The 16,349-nt window shown below is 43.6% G+C and overlaps 1 protein-coding gene across 9 annotated transcripts in view; it reads left to right on the top strand.

Annotated features, from left to right (window-relative positions):
- DOCK8 (dedicator of cytokinesis 8) overlaps positions 1-13,633 on the top strand; it is a 235,657-nt gene extending 222,024 nt beyond the window's left edge. For 7 of the 9 annotated variants that reach the window (XM_084987023.1, XM_003121929.7, XM_084986994.1 and 4 more), the window contains 3 exons: positions 873-979; positions 11,591-11,761; positions 12,355-13,633. In XM_084987023.1, coding sequence (XP_084843149.1) covers positions 873-979; positions 11,591-11,761; positions 12,355-12,415 — 339 coding nt within the window. In that variant the 3' untranslated portion in view covers positions 12,416-13,633. Of the gene's footprint in view, positions 1-872; positions 2,084-2,380; positions 4,636-11,590; positions 11,762-12,354 lie in introns of those variants that run through there. The other 2 variants (XR_014822445.1, XR_014822448.1) reach the window with 1 other exon arrangement.
- Positions 13,634-16,349: the final 2,716 nt, after the last annotated feature.

Raw genomic sequence — 16,349 nt, 5'->3', positions numbered from 1 at the left:
CCCCTGGGTCAGTCGCCTGCTGAAACCAGTATACAGAGCCCTCCTAAGCAGGAGTGAGCTGGAACTGGCTCTTGGGCCACTTAGAACAGACTGAATTTTCATAGACCCATAAGATTTCTGACTTCTGTCTCAGCATGAAACTAATCCAGCTTCAGAAGGAGGAAGCACCAGCTTAGTTCTCTCTGTCCAGCATGCTTCCTTAATTTCAGCTCTAGATCTGCAGACCTCCACACACAAAAACTCAATGTGTGTCGTGACCCTTTCCTCACTTGGCACAACTGAACTGGACTCCCCTGCAAAACTTTTGTGTCCACGTCACATCAAGGGAACAGAGATAGCCGAGAGGAGAGGTGACTGTTATATTTCCAAGATCAGAAATTATTAAGACGCTTTTGCCTTTGTAAGCCCTAATCCTTTATGAAAATGGAAGACTTTATAAGCCCACAACCATGGATTACATGTACTCTGCGTGTATGTGACACAAGCCAGCAATTATACAGAGTGGTGCTTGCCAGTGGGGCAACTAGACAAGTGAATGAATGAATGGATCAAGACAATCCACATTTTCAGAAAAGCAACTCAAAGCACATACCCTTTGAGGTAGCATATTACCCTTCTATATCAAGGAAAATCTATTATTGGTAGTATTTCATTAAGGTAATACATTTATACTTTTGAAGATGATCCTAAAACTCCAGACTCCTAAGGACTCAGCATTTTCCTCAGCAGTTCAGGACCTTTCCTTGATTTTTTATTTTGGTCAAACTAAGTGCAAAATTAAATGTTCAAACAAAGAAGTCACTCCAACATGTTCTCCCAAGTAATTTCATTTCTTCTCCAGCATCAGTCATGTTTTTCACTTTCTCCATCAGGGACCACTGGAAGTAGCCCAAGTATTTTTGGCCGAAATTCCAGCTGACCCAAAACTCTATCGACATCACAACAAGTTGAGATTATGCTTTAAGGAATTCATAATGCGGTAAGAGGGAAGAGGGCTGGGAAGGTAGTAGAGCAATGGCTCTAAAAGTCTGGTCCCCACCCAGGCCAGCTGCTTCAGCCTCACTTGAAAAATTTGTTGGAGAGGCAGATTCCTGTTTACCAATCAGACCTGTTGAGTAAGAGTCTCCAGAGTTAGGGCACAGCAACCTGTGTTTTAATGAGCCCTCCAGGAGATTCTGATGCAGGCCCCCATTTGAGAACCCTGCATCAAGGAACACTACTTGCCCTACTAATAAGTAACTAACATGTAAACTATATAGTGCTTTTATTATCTCACATGTACCTCACAACCATATTATAAAACATGTTTTCATTTTACAAAAGGAGAAATGGAGGTTCAGAGATGGAAGATGATTTTACTTAAGGTCACACAGCCAGTTAGTAGCAGTGTTGAGTTCAAAGTGGGTCTTCTGAATCCAAATAGCCCACCCCTCCTTCAAGGTGCTGATTTTCCACTGATGCCTCTAGAGGCTGAGTGGTTCTTGGCACTGGCAGTCTTTGTCATTGTCCATATCATAGAGCAACTTCTTTACCAAAAGGGAAAAGACATTGCCTCAAATTGAGAGAGGCAAGACTCTAAAACTGGGATTTTACAAAAACATCATGTCTATGGCAGTTCACATGGGCAGACAAACCTCATCTCTACTCCTAAATTCTGTGGTGCAGCTGGCTCTGAGAGCAACCTGTTCAGCCTGGATAGGAAGTGAGCCTTAGGGCAATGTCTTGCAGCTGCTGCAAAGCAGACAGATATACTGGGACTCCCCTGGCCCTAAAAAGAATGATTATGAAGGAGGTGATGGCACCTCACCCATAAGAGAGAGGACATCAGAAAAACATGTACCCATATTTCTTTTCATCCAGAATCTTAGAGCGGCATATGAAACACAGGGATGTCTTCACTTGGAGAACAGGGATAAAGGAGGCTAAAAGTTAAAGTTTGCTAAATTTAGCAAAAACTCACCAGAATGCTAGTTTTAGGTGAAGTTCTCCACTTTCACGGGCTTTGTTGAGACGTATGTAAATTTGCTATGTATGAAGGAGATGGTCTTTGCCGTCAGTGAATCACAGCTGCTTAGAAATAGGGGTGTGGGAGTTCCCATTGTGGCGCAGTGGTTAACGAATCCGACTAGGAACCATGAGGTTGCAGGTTCGGTCCCTGCCCTTGCTCAGTGGGTTAACGATCCGGCGTTGCCGTGAGCTGTGGTGTAGGTTGCAGACGCGGCTCGGATCCCGCGTTGCTGTGGCTCTGGCGTAGGCCGGTGGCTACAGCTCCAACAGCTCCGATAGGACCCCTAGCCTGGGAACCTCCATATGCCGCGGGAGCGGCCCAAAGAAATAGCAAAAAAAAAAAAAAGACAAAAAAAAAAAAAAAAAGAAATAGGGGTGTGTGTGTGTGTAGCTATGTGTTTCTGTACATGAACACATACATACATGGGCACACACAGATGAGCACACACAGGAGCATGAACGTACATGGGCATGTGCATACACAGGCACACACGTGCATGGGCACACACGTGCGTGGATGCATACATGGGTACACACATACATGAGCACACACATACATGGGCACATACATGAACACATGCATGCATGGGCACACACATATATACATAGGCATATACATGAGCACATATATATATGGGCACACACATGCACGAGCACATACATGGGCACATACATGCACACATAGAAATTATATTTATTAATGTTTTCTATTTGAATTGTTTCCTGTATTTGATAGCAATTTTGACAATACATGGAAGCTAGATATTCTTCTGTAAATAGTACATTTTCATAGAACAAAAGGCTAGAAAGATAACTGGTGGAATTTTTAAAATCAATTTACTTTCCATGTATCTTCATTTAAAATGAGTTGTGGTTGGAATTCCCTGATACCACAGTGGGTTAAGGATCTGGCATTATCACTGCTGTGGCTCAGGTCACTGCTGTGTTGTGGGTTCAATCCCTGGCCTGGGATGTAGCCAGAAAGATTAATGAATGAATTAATGAATTAATTAATTTAAAAAAATAAAAATAAAAAATGACTTATGGTTAAAGGCCCCTGAAGATGGCAGTGGCCTAGGCCTCTCTGAACCTCTGCAAGGACTCTGAAATGTTTAATGAGCACACACTAGGACCTAGGTATGATATTCGATGTGGAAATGCAGGAGCTGGGTATTTCTCTACTCCTGACAATAGGACTTTTATCTTTTTAAATAACAACACAGTGCAGCACATGCTAAGAACTGTGGAGAATGCACAAAACAGGGGACCACAGAAATCAGAAGAGAACCGTCAGTTGCAAGCTGGAGTGGCTGGGGAAGGCTTTACAGAAAAACATCACCTAAACCTTGTCTTGAGTATGTAGGTGGTAGGAAGAGGTGAGCCATTGACTATGCAGGTGGGAAGACAGAGCCATTACTGATAAAGGGAATAACAAGAGCACAAGACTGGAGCCAGGGATGTCCTTGATGCATCTTGGCTCCTCCGGGTTGGCCCAAGCAGTGCATTCTGTGGGCATGCCAGCACAGGGAGGGGAGCCTGGAAAGACAGTGGTCTTGGTAAATGGGGCTCTAAGTAGGATATAAATGTAAAAGGAAGCTAGCTAAGAGAAGTGATTTTTTTGTTTCTTAGTTAAAATGTCCTCATAAAATCCCTACTGAACATGCATTTCTAATTAGCTCCCAGCCCCAGGACAAGTGACTACACAGAGAACCAGAGCTGAGTACAATTAGTCCCACATAAGATGCACAAAAGGAAGCGGATTTTCTTAGGGATGGTCCTTTAACAAAGTCGTGTACTAGTTATCACCGACTTCTCTTTCTCCCAAGAGGGCCTGCAAAAATGCTGGATTTTCAAAATCAAATTCACCATTGAAAATGTTGTTCTTGAACCCTTCCTTTGATTCACATGGGAAAGCAGGCTGTAATCCCACTTCCCGCTTGCTGGGTGGACAGCTGCCCTCTCCTGGGAATGCCACAGGAATATCTATCAGTGATTCTCAAACTTCCCTGTGCAAACAGATGCCCTAAGGATCTTGTCAAAATGCAGATTCCAATTCAGTAGGTCTGGGGCCTGAGACTCTGCACTTCTTCCAAGCTCCCAGGTGCTTATGAAATTGCTAGAGGAAACCAAACTTTGAGTAGAGGTTATAACACTGTACAGGTTGCTCAATTGCTGCCATCTCACATTTTCTCTTCCCTCCCTCCTCCCCAGGGGCTTCTTCCCTCAGGCCAGGACTGTTGTCACTCCCATTTTTCCTTCCCTTTCCTCCCTTCAAAACTATTACACTTTTGAACAACTATAGATGACAGTCCAATCATTCAGTAAATACTTAATGAACCCATATGTTGTGCCAAGCACCGTGCTATGCTACACATGGGCAAAGATGAAGTCCCAGTAAATGAGAAAAGGCTACAGGCAAAACAGTACTTCTGAGAGTTCCCACTGTGGTGCAGAGGGGTCTGTGGCATCTCTGCAGCACCAGGATACAAGTTCAATCCCCCACCCAGCTCAGTGGGTTAAAGGGTCTGATGTTTGCCAAAGCTGCAGCATAGGTCACACATGAGGCTCAGATATGATCCCTGGCCTGGGAACTCCATATACCTCAAGGCAGCAAAAAAAGAAAACAAACAGGAGTTCCCGTCGTGGCGCAGTGGTTAACGAATCCGACTAGGAACCATGAGGTTGCGGGTTCGGTCCCTGCCCTTGCTCAGTGGGTTAAGGATCTGGTGTTGCCGTGAGCTGTGGTGTAGGTTGCAGACGCGGCTCGGATCCCTCGTTGCTGTGACTCTGGCGTAGGCCGGTGGCTACAGCTCCGATTCAACCCCTAGCCTGGGAACCTCCATATGCCGCGGGAGCGGCCCAAGAAATGGCAACAACAACAACAACAACAAAAAGACAAAGAAATAGCAAAAAGACAAAAAAAAAAAAAAAAAAGAAAACAAACAGATAGTACTTCTCATGACTTGGTTGTCAAAGTACAGTGACTTTCTTTCCACTTTATTTAACATAGATCAAAAGTACAGGTGAGATTGTGGTGAAATTTGCATAACTGTATAAATCTACTAAAACTCATCAAACCATACATTCACAAGGGCAAATGTGATGATCTGTCACTTATACCCTCAATACAAGTAGTAGGCGAGGAAACCTTCCTTTGCTTAATTGCTTCTCGAGTCCAGTCAGCAGGCTGTGGCTTTATCATGAATAGCAGAACTGTTTGGTCAAGTGGTTTGCACCTGTGCTATCAGCAGAGGTGACGCAGGACTGGAAAATGTGTAGGGGTGAAACTATTCTTAGGTCTCGCCCAGATTTCCAAGGTGAGCATAAGTGAGCCTTCTGATGCTAATGGCTAGTAGCAGAAATGTATGTTGACTGGCTGCCCTCAGGCTGGGTCCCACCACTGGCCCTTCTGACTGAGCTGTAGCAGAACTGGAGCCATAAAGAACATGAGCCATCCAGCCAGTCCCACGGCTCTTCAGATGGTTGCCAAGATGGGGCTTTCACCTCCTCCTGCTTTTTCCTACAATAAGAAAAAAAAACCTCAGGTTTTCAGAAGTCAGGATGGAGAGCAACAACATTCTGATTCCCTCCTGTGCTCCCCAAAACACCCAGACTATTTTTTTATATATATAATGATTTTTATTTGTTTCCGTTATAGCTGGTTTACAGTGTTCTGTCAATTTTCTTTTCTTTTTTTTTTGTCTTTTGTCTTTTTTGTTGTTGTTGTTGTTGTTGTTGCTATTTCTTAGGCTGCTCCCGCGGCATATGGAGGTTCCCAGGCTAGGGGTCGAATCGGAGCTGTAGCCACCGGCCTACGCCAGAGGCACAGCAACGCAGGATCCGAGCCGCGTCTGCGACCTACACCACAGCTCACGGCAACACCAGATCCTTAACCCACTGAGCAAGGGCAGGGACCGAACCCGCAACCTCATGGTTCCTAGTCGGATTCGTTAACCACTGCGCCACGACGGGAACTCCTGTTCTGTCAATTTTCTACGGCACAGCATGGTGACCCAGTCACACATACATGTATACATTCTTTTTTCTCACATTATCATGCTCCATCATAGGTGACTCAGCCATAAAAAAGAACAAAATAATGCCATTTGCAGCCACATGGATGGAACTAGAGAGTCTCAGACTGAGTGAAGTAAGTCAGAAAGAGAAAGACAAATATAATATGATACCACTTATATCTGGAATCTAATATATGGCACAAATGAACCTTTCTATAGAAAAGAAAATCATGGACCAGACTATTTTTAAACACTGCAGCCTGTGCCATTCTGTGTTTTTAAATTTTCTTCTTCTTACATTTCTGTCTTACTCAGCTTGGGCCACTATAACACTACAAAGAGACTTGAACAACAGATATTTATTTCTCATAGTGCTGGAGGCTGGGAAGTCCAAGGTTAAGGTGCCAGCAGATTCAGTTCCTGGGGAGAACCTCCTTGCTGGTAATGTCCATCTTCTCACTGTATCCTCTCACAGTAGAGAAGGGAAGAAGACAGCTCTAGTATTCCTTCTTACAAGGTCACTAATCCCATCATGTGGGTCCCATCCTCATGCCTGATTTAGACCTTCATTCCTCCCAAAGGCTCCACCTCCAAATTCCATCACATGGGGGTCAGGGCTTCAACATATTAATTTGGGGGAACACACACATTCAGTCCATAACAGTATGTGACTCTCATTCCTATAAAGACAAAGTGATTCTTAAATTATAGCAGGCGAGTTCCCTTCTTGGCTCAGCAGTGACGAACCCGACTAGTATCTATGAGGATGTGGGTTTAATCCCTTTGCCTTGCTCAGTGGGTTAAGGATCTGGCATTGTCATGAGCTGTGGTGTAGGTCACAGATGAGGCTCAGATCCCACATTGCTGTGGCTATGGCGTAAGATGGCAGCTGCTGTTCCAATTTGACCCCTAGCCTGGAAACTTCCAAATGCCACAAGTGCGGCCCTTAAAAAAAAAAAAAGCAAAGAAAAGATAGCAGGATTCAATGGCATCAGTTCCAGGCTGCCTTTAAGGGACATAGTTTCAGATGCACCCAGATAGGGTTTCACTGTACACAGAGTCAAAAAACAGGATGATGCATGGTGGTGTTTTTAAACAGGAGTTAGGGTCTGGGAATTGGAAGGAAAGGGAATTTGTCCAAGTAGCCAGAGGAGAACCAAGTGTGGGCAGTGTGAGTAGAAACAGAAGCAGTAGGTAGAAAGAGACCTGAGTATTTGGTGAGAAAACAAAGCATTAAATATCATGAGAGGTCACTCAGGTGCTGGTCAATAGTGGCAATGTGTGAAGGACTTCTGTCCCTTTTCCAGCATCTCTTAGTGGGCCTAGGAGGCTGGATAGGAAATTGGGGAGCAGCACAACACACACACACACACACACACGTGTGTGTGTGTGCATGCACACGCATGGCTTCCCCACCCCCATCCCACCTGCTGTTATCCTACGGAGAAAAAAATCCATTTTTGTTACAGTGCCTCCTATCCTCTCTCCTAGCCCACCTCCACCCCTGGTTCTCTTAAACAAGCTCTCAGTCCTCAGGGCTTGGTGGGGTCTCTGGCTTCAGGGCCAGGCACTGTCAGAGGGTTGCTGGGCTGATACCGAAATAAATAATATTGCACAATCATTGGGACCACAGGGTTCTGTGACTCCTCAGGACAAAAGCCCAGGGCCTGAAGGAGGTAAAAGACAGTGAAATGTGAATCAAGCATTAAAGACTAGCCTGGAATCTGATCTGGGGACCCCCACCCCCTACCTGGGCTCTGGAGTGGTCAGTAGGTCCAAAGAATCTGCTTCCAGCATATCCATCACTCTAGGCACAGGAGGACGGAGGGAGCCTATCCCTTATTTCTCCAGTATCCTGCCCCTCATTCTAGTAGCTCTGTTTTTTCAGTGGGCTTCAGGTGTAGACTTGCTAAAGCATTACTAGGAGGAAGGTGAGAGAGTCAAATACTACAAATTAGGACTCCAGAGACAACAGTTCCAACTTGAAACCAAGGCCATGTGCCTGGAGTCTAGCTGGCAGGGTCAGGGTCCTTCCTTGGTAGCATCTGGGGTGTTGAGGTTAGGAATAGGACTCGCAAGTCAGGTTGCCTGGGTCCAAATACCCACTCTGCCTTGCCCAGTGTAACCTTGGGCAAGATACCTTCCTCAGTTTCCCCAGCTGTAAAATGGGAATGATAATAGAAACTACCTCTTAAAGTTAGTATCAGGATAAAAAGAGTCAGTAGAGTAGGCACAGATTAAATGATTGATAAGTACAAGATTAATCATGGGGGCAAATAGAGACTAGATCAGTTTGAGTAGGAAAGAGAATTAATCTGATTTACATATAGATATTGTCTACCTGTGACTTGTCTGCCCCTGTAAGATTTGTACCATAACACACAGTGGAGCTGATAAGACATCAGCCTGGGAGCAGCAAGATCCCAGATTTATATCCACTTCTGCTGGTCCAACAGGTGTGTGACTTTGGACAAGGCTCTTCATCTTTTTGCATCTTAGTCATTGACTAGGGAGGAAAAAAAGGAACTAAAGTATAAAATCTCTATTAATAGTCCATCATCCTAGACCTATTGAATAAATAATTTCTGCACTCAGACTGGGTCGAATGGGAATAATAATAACAGTAACAATAAATGTTCTAGGTTTTAGCTATGCACAGTACTATTCTATACATTTTCCATATTTAACTCATTTAATTTACAAAAATTTATGAGGTAGACTATTATCATCTTCACACCTCAGGTGAAGAAACTCAGGCATGGAAAGCTTAAGTAACTTGCCTAATGTCACAAAGCCAATAAGCAGCAAAGCAGAATTCAGAGGTGAGCACCCTAGCTGTAGAATCTGTCCCTTTAACTGCTATGTTGTACTGTTCTCTCTAGAAACTACATTCAGTAACAGAGAATGGGAGTAAAAGTTGCTTAAATAAAATAAAAACTTATTTTTCTTTCAGATGAAATAAGATCAGAGATAGTCATCCCAGAGCTGTGTGGTGGCAACATTGGCTCTTACCGTTGTTTCCCTCTGCTATCCTGGTTATAGTGCTATACTGGTCCTCATAGTCACAGTATGGCTGCTATTGCTCTGGCCATCACAGCCACATCCTAGGTATCAGGAATAGAAGTGAGGAAAGAGCAAAAGCCTATACCCCTTTAAAGAGCTTTCCTAGTGACTTCATCTTGTATCTCATCAGCCATCCCTATCTGTAAGGGAGGCTTGGAAAGATAATTTTCCAGGTGCATATACCACCTGGAGTTCTGTTATTTAGGAAGAGTAGGAACGGATACTGAGGGAAAAACTAGCAGTTTTTTCCATACTGAGGGACTGATGTGTGAGCAGTGCTGAAGGAGCATTACAGAGGACAGAGGGCAAGCGATGCAGAGAATGAGGGCTACATGACCAGCCTCTCTGTAGAAAAGACACCTAACTCCTTAAATAGAGGCCTGTGGAAGTTACTCCCGACAAAAGCCAGGAGCCATATTCTGGAAGCACAACTTCCTTCCCTTTCTAGTCTCCATCAGTTTGGTTTCTGTAGGACTCTGACTGCTGAAAAACTCCAGTACATTGACTATAAGAAAATGCTTGGGAGTTCCCGTCGTGGCTCAGTGGTTAACGAATCCAACTGGGAACCACGAGGTCACGGGTTCAATCCCTGGCCTTGCTCAGTGGGTTAAGGATCCGGTGTTGCCGTGAGCTATGGTGTAGGTCACAGACGTGGCTCAGATCCCGAGTTGCTGTGGCTGTGCCATAGGCCGGTGCCTACAGCTCCAATTAGACCCCTAGCCTGGGAGCCTCCATATGCTGTAGGAGCAGCCCTAGAAAAGGCAAAAAGATTGAAAAAAAAAAAGAAAAGAAAAGAAAATGCTTGTGGAAGTTCCCTTGTGGTGCAGCTGGTTAAGGATCTGGCATTGCTGTCACAACTGCAGCACAGTTTCCATCCCGGGCCTGGGAACTTCCACATGCCACAGGCACAGCCATAAATAAAAGAGGGGGGAAATGCTTTTGTTAGTGAACTTATCAATGAAAGGAGCAGCAAAAGAGGGGGCTGTCTAGAGCAGTGGTGTCACTGAGTGAGAGCAGCACTGTTCAGACATTTGTGAACCTAATGAAAATGTTACAGATAAGACTATGTAAAAATATTGTTTGCAATGTAGTTATATGATCCTGTGTGCATTTCCCAAGAGATACGGCTTTCTCTAGGAGGGAAGTTGAATGCCTGGCTCCCTGTTTTTTACTCCACCTATATTAATATAGTCTTCTAAAAACAATATTTTGTCTTCTGATAAAAACCACACAGATTGTCGTTACTTCTCCTCAGATTTGCAGAGTAGACATCTACAGGCCTCCTGTAATCTGCCAGTGTCACAAAACTGGGCCTCAAAGTCACCCTGAAACTGACTTCATTTTACACATAGTCGTAGATTATAACTGTTAGTTAAGAGGCAATAAAAAAAATAGTAAGGGGTGATATAGGTTTCTCAGGATTCAAAGGCTATATACCTCCCCTTTCTACCTCTTCTCTGAAACTTTTTTTTTTTTTTTTTTTTTTTTTTGCTTCTTAGGGCCACATTGGTGCCATATGGGAGTTCCCAGGCTAGGGGTCGAATCCAAGCTATAGCTGCCGGCCTACACCACAGCCACAGCAACTCGGGATCTGAGCCACATCTGCAGCCTACCCCCACAGGTCACAGCAATGCCAGATCCCTAACCCACTGGGTGAGGCCAGGGATCGAACCTGCATCCTCATGGATCCTAGTTGGGATCATTAACCACTGAGCCACAAAGGGAACTCCCTTCCCTGAAACTTTTGATATGAAACCTTAGGTATCCTACAGTTTGCTTCAGTTAATGTCCAACTTAAAAGATAGGTGAAAATGCAGTCCAGGGAGTTCTTTTGGCTTCTGGGGCAAATTAAAGCACACCATTCTTCCATAGCATGCTAATTCTCTGATGAAGCGGTGGCCATAGGTTTACTCTTGCCTAGGCCATGGTGCTTTCATGCCACCCTCCTTACCTTCGTCATCCCAAGTGTTACAGAGTGGTAATAGGGAGGATTCGGCAGCAAGGCCCGGGTATCTGCATCACATGATCCAAATCTAGCCCCGCTATTCGGAGAATAGCTTAGACCACGGTGATCACAGGAATCCTATTTATCTGAAGGAAAACCGAATTATTACCAATCAGTGCATATCAGCAAAGTTTCAACCATCATGTCGTCGTCCCTTTGAGGTCTGTTGATTTGTAAGTTACCTTAGGTAGACCAGTATAACATAAAAGGCCAAGCTTCATCAGGTTTAAATAACATGCTTTGCCTCTTTGGTATGTACCAGACTGTGTGGGAGACAGGCACTGAATCCTGCTTTGCAGTTTACTGGCTTGATGACATGAGGCAAGCTTCTTAAGCTTTCCATGCCTGAGTTTCTTCACCCAAGGCATGAGGGTGATAATAGCCTGCCTCATTCATTTGGTATAGATTAAATGATTCAAATATAGAAAATCTCTAAGCACTTCAAACTCCAGTGAAAGAAAACCTCATTTTCCTCCCTGCCCCAATATTTGCCTCTCAGATGCGGTGAAGCCGTGGAGAAAAACAAGCGTCTCATCACGGCCGACCAAAAGGAGTATCAGCTGGAACTCAAAAAGAACTACCACAAGCTGAGAGAGAGCCTCCGGCCAATGATTGAACGGAAAATTCCAGAACTCTACAAGCCGATATTCAGAGTCGAGAGTCAAAAGAGGTGAGAGGAGAGCAGGGGAGGCCTTTTCCTGGAGGAGAAATGAGCGTGCTGGAGGCCCAGCAGCTGAACCGGGGCACCTCCAGGGGTGGAATCAGAGAAGCCCCAGCGTGATCTGCTCTGCCTGCATCCTGATCCCCCAGCCTTCTCCGTGACCTCCCTGGGGCCTCCGTGTGGCCTGCTGCCAGCTTCTTCCCAGGCCGAATTACTGCCCGTTCCTTCCAGCACAGTGCAAAGGGATGGCTGCACCTTGTTTACGTATTTGCCAAGTTCTCCAAGACTGATGTCCTTTTCTAGAAAGTGATTCCCCTGACCCTTCTTTTTTTTTTTTTTCTTCTGCTTTTTAGAGCCAAACCTGCAGCCTATGGAAGTTCCCAGGCTAGGGGTCAATTCGGAGCTGCAGCTGCCAGCCTACGCCACAGCCACAGCAATGCGGGATCCTTAATCCACTGGATGGGGCCAGGGATTGAACCCACATCCTCATGGGTATCGGTCAGGTTCGTAACCCGCTGAGCCACAATGAGAATCCCCCCTCCCCACCTCTTTAAAAGGTGAATTGATCTTTCTTACCTCTGTCCTCTCTCTCTCAATTTCAGAGACTCCTTCCACAGATCCAGTTTCAGGAAATGTGAAACCCAGTTGTCCCAGGGCAGCTAAGAAAACCTATCTCCACCCATGAAGACTGGAGGCCCTGTGACCCTGGAGGAGAATCCGCTGGTACTTACAACAGAGGACGTTTGCCACGAAGGACAGACTACATGCTCCCTGACCAGATGGCACCCTGGAAGCTTTGGGATCCAAGTGACCATGACAATGACACCCAAATGGGGTCTGTCTGACCAGATTTTAGCCATTCAGGGGGATGAAGGTGGCAGAGGATGGTTCATCAGTGGCACCTGTGTATTAAAGCATATTTTTTTTTCACATTATTGTACAAAACAAGGCATAAACAGCATTTTCTGCGGAGTGGTCATGCAGTGTCTAGCCAAGGGATGACTTCCTGTCACCTGTCTCTGAATCTAACCTATGTTTAGATAGACCCCAGTTGCCCAAGGGAAAATGGAAAAAATTGTCCACCTACCTATTGAAAGTGAATTTCACTCCTTCCTCTTTAGGGGAGAGGACAGTGAGCTTGCTGGCGTGCAGAGCATTTTCAATAAATTTGTAAGGGGAGGCCTTACTAGAAGTCAAAAAATGATGAAGGCCGGACATGGAAGAAGCACTTAATTATTTGTGAACTTCTTACCATTTTGGTAAGGGGGACTAATTGTTGTATAGTTATTTTTGCTTTATTGTTCTGTTACATTGTTAACTTAACACACCTTTCTAGAGGAGCACACTGATTTAGGAGACACGGTACTCTGAGCAGCCCGCCCAAAGTGAGAGATCCTACAGCGACTTAAGTTGAAACAATTCTCCTCTAATGCTGTGCCTTTTTTTTTTTTTTTTTTAATGCTCACTCTTTTTTTTTTTTATGCTCGCTCTCTGGGACCAAGTTTTTTGTTTGTTTGTTTCTTTTTTGCTGCATCCATGGCACATGGAAGTTCCTGGGCCAGGGATCGAACCCATGCCACAGTTGCAGCCTGTGCCACAGCTGCAGCAACAGGCAGATCCTTAACCCACTTTGCCACAAGAGAACTTCCCAAGTTTATTTTTATAAAAGGATAATATGTCTGCTTCCATTTCTGAACTTGATGCTGTCATTAGCATATGTGCATCACCTACAGAAAATATTCAGCTTTGGATTCTGTGGACAATGTACATTAGGACAAAGATGAACAAAGTTATTATTTGAGAATTAAATTATATATTTTTAATATGACTGATTACCTTGACTGGTACTAAAAATGTAATAAGAATTGCAAACAAAATGTTTCCCTTTGTAACTCGTGTTTTTTATTGTAACGATACATAACTCTTTTGTAAAGTACTTCGGAGATGAAGAAAGATGCACAATCATGGCCTTGGTTCAAACAGTGCTAACAGGGTCATCACACATGGTCTTGGTGGTCATGAGAGAGAATTCAATTTGGATGATCTCAGAACTTTTTGCTTACACCATCAGGTAGGCATGAATTTATATTCTGAAAGAGGGCTGTTCTTTTTTAGTTACTAAAGCTTACTAGTTTAAGTAGCAAACCTTTTGTTTTTTAGGCATTTGGGGCCAAACTCTATAGTTATGTATTTAATGGCTTTTGAAAATGAGTATACACGACATGCTTTAATTTATACATTGTTAAGTGTCTTCTGTGTGGGATACACTGAGTGAGACCAAGGGATACAATTGTGGGATACAATGTGAGACCACATTGTCATAGCCCTCTAAAGCCTCTCCGTGAGCAAGAGCATCTGTATATAATATAGCGATAATACACGGCAGACTAGAACAGGCCCTCGTGGAGAGTAATCTTTTCTGAGTGATTGCAGGACGGCCATTATTATCAACACCTGCTATGCTTTGCCTTCAAACAATAAGGATTAGTTGCTAAATTATGAAGGGCTGATTTTTAACTCTAAGAGCCCTAATACTCCTATGACCTAAAATATTCTAGATTAAATGTCCCCTGCTTTTAGATACCTATAGTCACTTGCTGGCAGTCTCTCCCATGGGATGCAACTTGCTTCACAAGTGCAGGGACTGTGTTCATTGTTTTATTCCCATCCCCTAGCCCAGAGCACAGAAGACACTTAAACATCTGTTGAATGATTAAATGAGTGTGAGTAGGCCTGCTTCTACAGCAGCACTGTCCAGTAGAAATAGAATACAAGCCACATGTGTCATTTTAGGTTTTCTAGCAGGCACACTAAAAAATCAGGAAAAGAGGAGTTGCCGTGGTGGCTCAGCAGTAACAAACCCGACTAGCATCCATGAGGACAAAGGTTTGATCCCTGGCCTTGTTCAGTGGGTTAAGGATCTGGCTGTGAGCTATGGTATAATTCGCAGACGTGGCTCAGATCTGGCATTGCTGTGGCTGTGGCATAGGCCAACAGCTGCAGCTACAGCTCCAATTTGACCCCTAGCCTGGGAACTTCCATATGCTGCGGGTGCAGCCCTAAGAAGATTAAAAAAAAAAAAATCAGGAAAAGACACGTGACATTAATTTTAATATATTTCACTTAACCCTACATATATAATATTTTCATTTTAACATGTAATCAATGTAAAATATCTCATTAATCATTTTTATTTTTTTTCATACAGGTGTCCAAAATCTGTATGTATGTACTTTATACTTAGAGATATTATACTTTACACTTAAGTTCCACCCACATTTCAGGTGCTTAAAACCACATGTGGCTAGTGGCTGCTGTAGTGCAATTCTAGAAGCTTCCAGCTTTTATAACATGATGCCTCTGATCTGTGGGCTCAGACCATATATCAAGTAGTGGGAATAGTGTCTACAGTAAGAGAAACAAAATTCTGAGAGCTCATGAGCTTACCTAGAATTGGAGCTGGTAGACTTGGCCAGTGTGGACTGGTCAACACTGGTTTAGCTCATACACTTTCTGAGCTCACCCTGGCTGTTGTCTCAATTCCAGATAGTTGAGTGTTTTCTTAAGTAATCATTACAGATGAAGTGGAGGCATTGCTGTATACATGTAAATAATGGTGTAATGGCATAAACAAAGAACCTGGACATTGGTCCTCTGATTATGTATCCTAAATATGGTGTTAAGAATTATTTCAAACATTCCTAAAAGTAAAGCTAATTAGGCCTTTTTTTCCCCTTGAAAATTAGAGAAACCTGCTATAGCATGGTAGCCCTTTTGATTTTACATTGGAAAACTCTTCAATGTAAGCTTGTAGGAGAAATCCTCTCATTGGCTTTATGCCTCCTTTCCTAAGCAAGATCTAGGGTGAAGCTGTCACTAACTCTTAAGAATCTCATGAAAATGAAACATAAATATACTGCATATATCTGACTGGGTTTGTCCTGCCATGCATTGACTTAAACTCCATAACTCTATTTAGTAAGAAGTCCTCTCCATGACAAGAGATTAGTTTTAAAGCAAAAAGCTTTTTAGAGTTGTCACTGATAATTGTGGCTTACTAGTATGTTTTCAAAGACAAGGAGCCTTTGTTTTGCTTTGAATATATTTTTAAATGCCTGTTATCTTTGTTGTTGTTGGTTGTTGGTTTTGGGGTTTGTTTGGTTTTTTTTGCCTCACCCACGGCATAAGGAAGTTCCCTGGCAGGGATCAATCCCATGCCACAGCAACAACCCAAGCCACTGCAGTGACAACACCACTGGGCCACAAGAGAATGCCTAAATGCTTGTTATTTTAAATATCGTAAAGCTGCCATTGACCAAGTATCATTTTAGCAAACAAAAATAAAAACAAAACAAACAAAACCTTAAAACTAAAAATGCTAATATATTCCAGAATGCTGGTCATATCCACAGTATCCAGTTCATTTGTTTTTGGACTTTAAGCAGTGCTTCCCAATCTTTTTCACATTTGGGGTGTAAATGTTATCTATTTAGGCATAACAGAGAGCCCCCAAACTCATTATCTTAAAACAACAATAAAATCTCACCCAGTTCCTATAGATTAGGATTAGTTTATCTGGGCAGTCTGACTTAAGGTT

Source organism: Sus scrofa, chromosome 1, assembly GCF_054392235.1.
Source record: "Sus scrofa isolate SSC_HxYL_T2T_F1_AM1 chromosome 1, Sscrofa_HxYL_maternal_Yorkshire_Landrace_v2.0, whole genome shotgun sequence".
Classification (NCBI taxonomy): domain Eukaryota; kingdom Metazoa; phylum Chordata; class Mammalia; order Artiodactyla; family Suidae; genus Sus; species Sus scrofa.
This window is presented reverse-complemented; position numbering and strand designations above follow the sequence as displayed.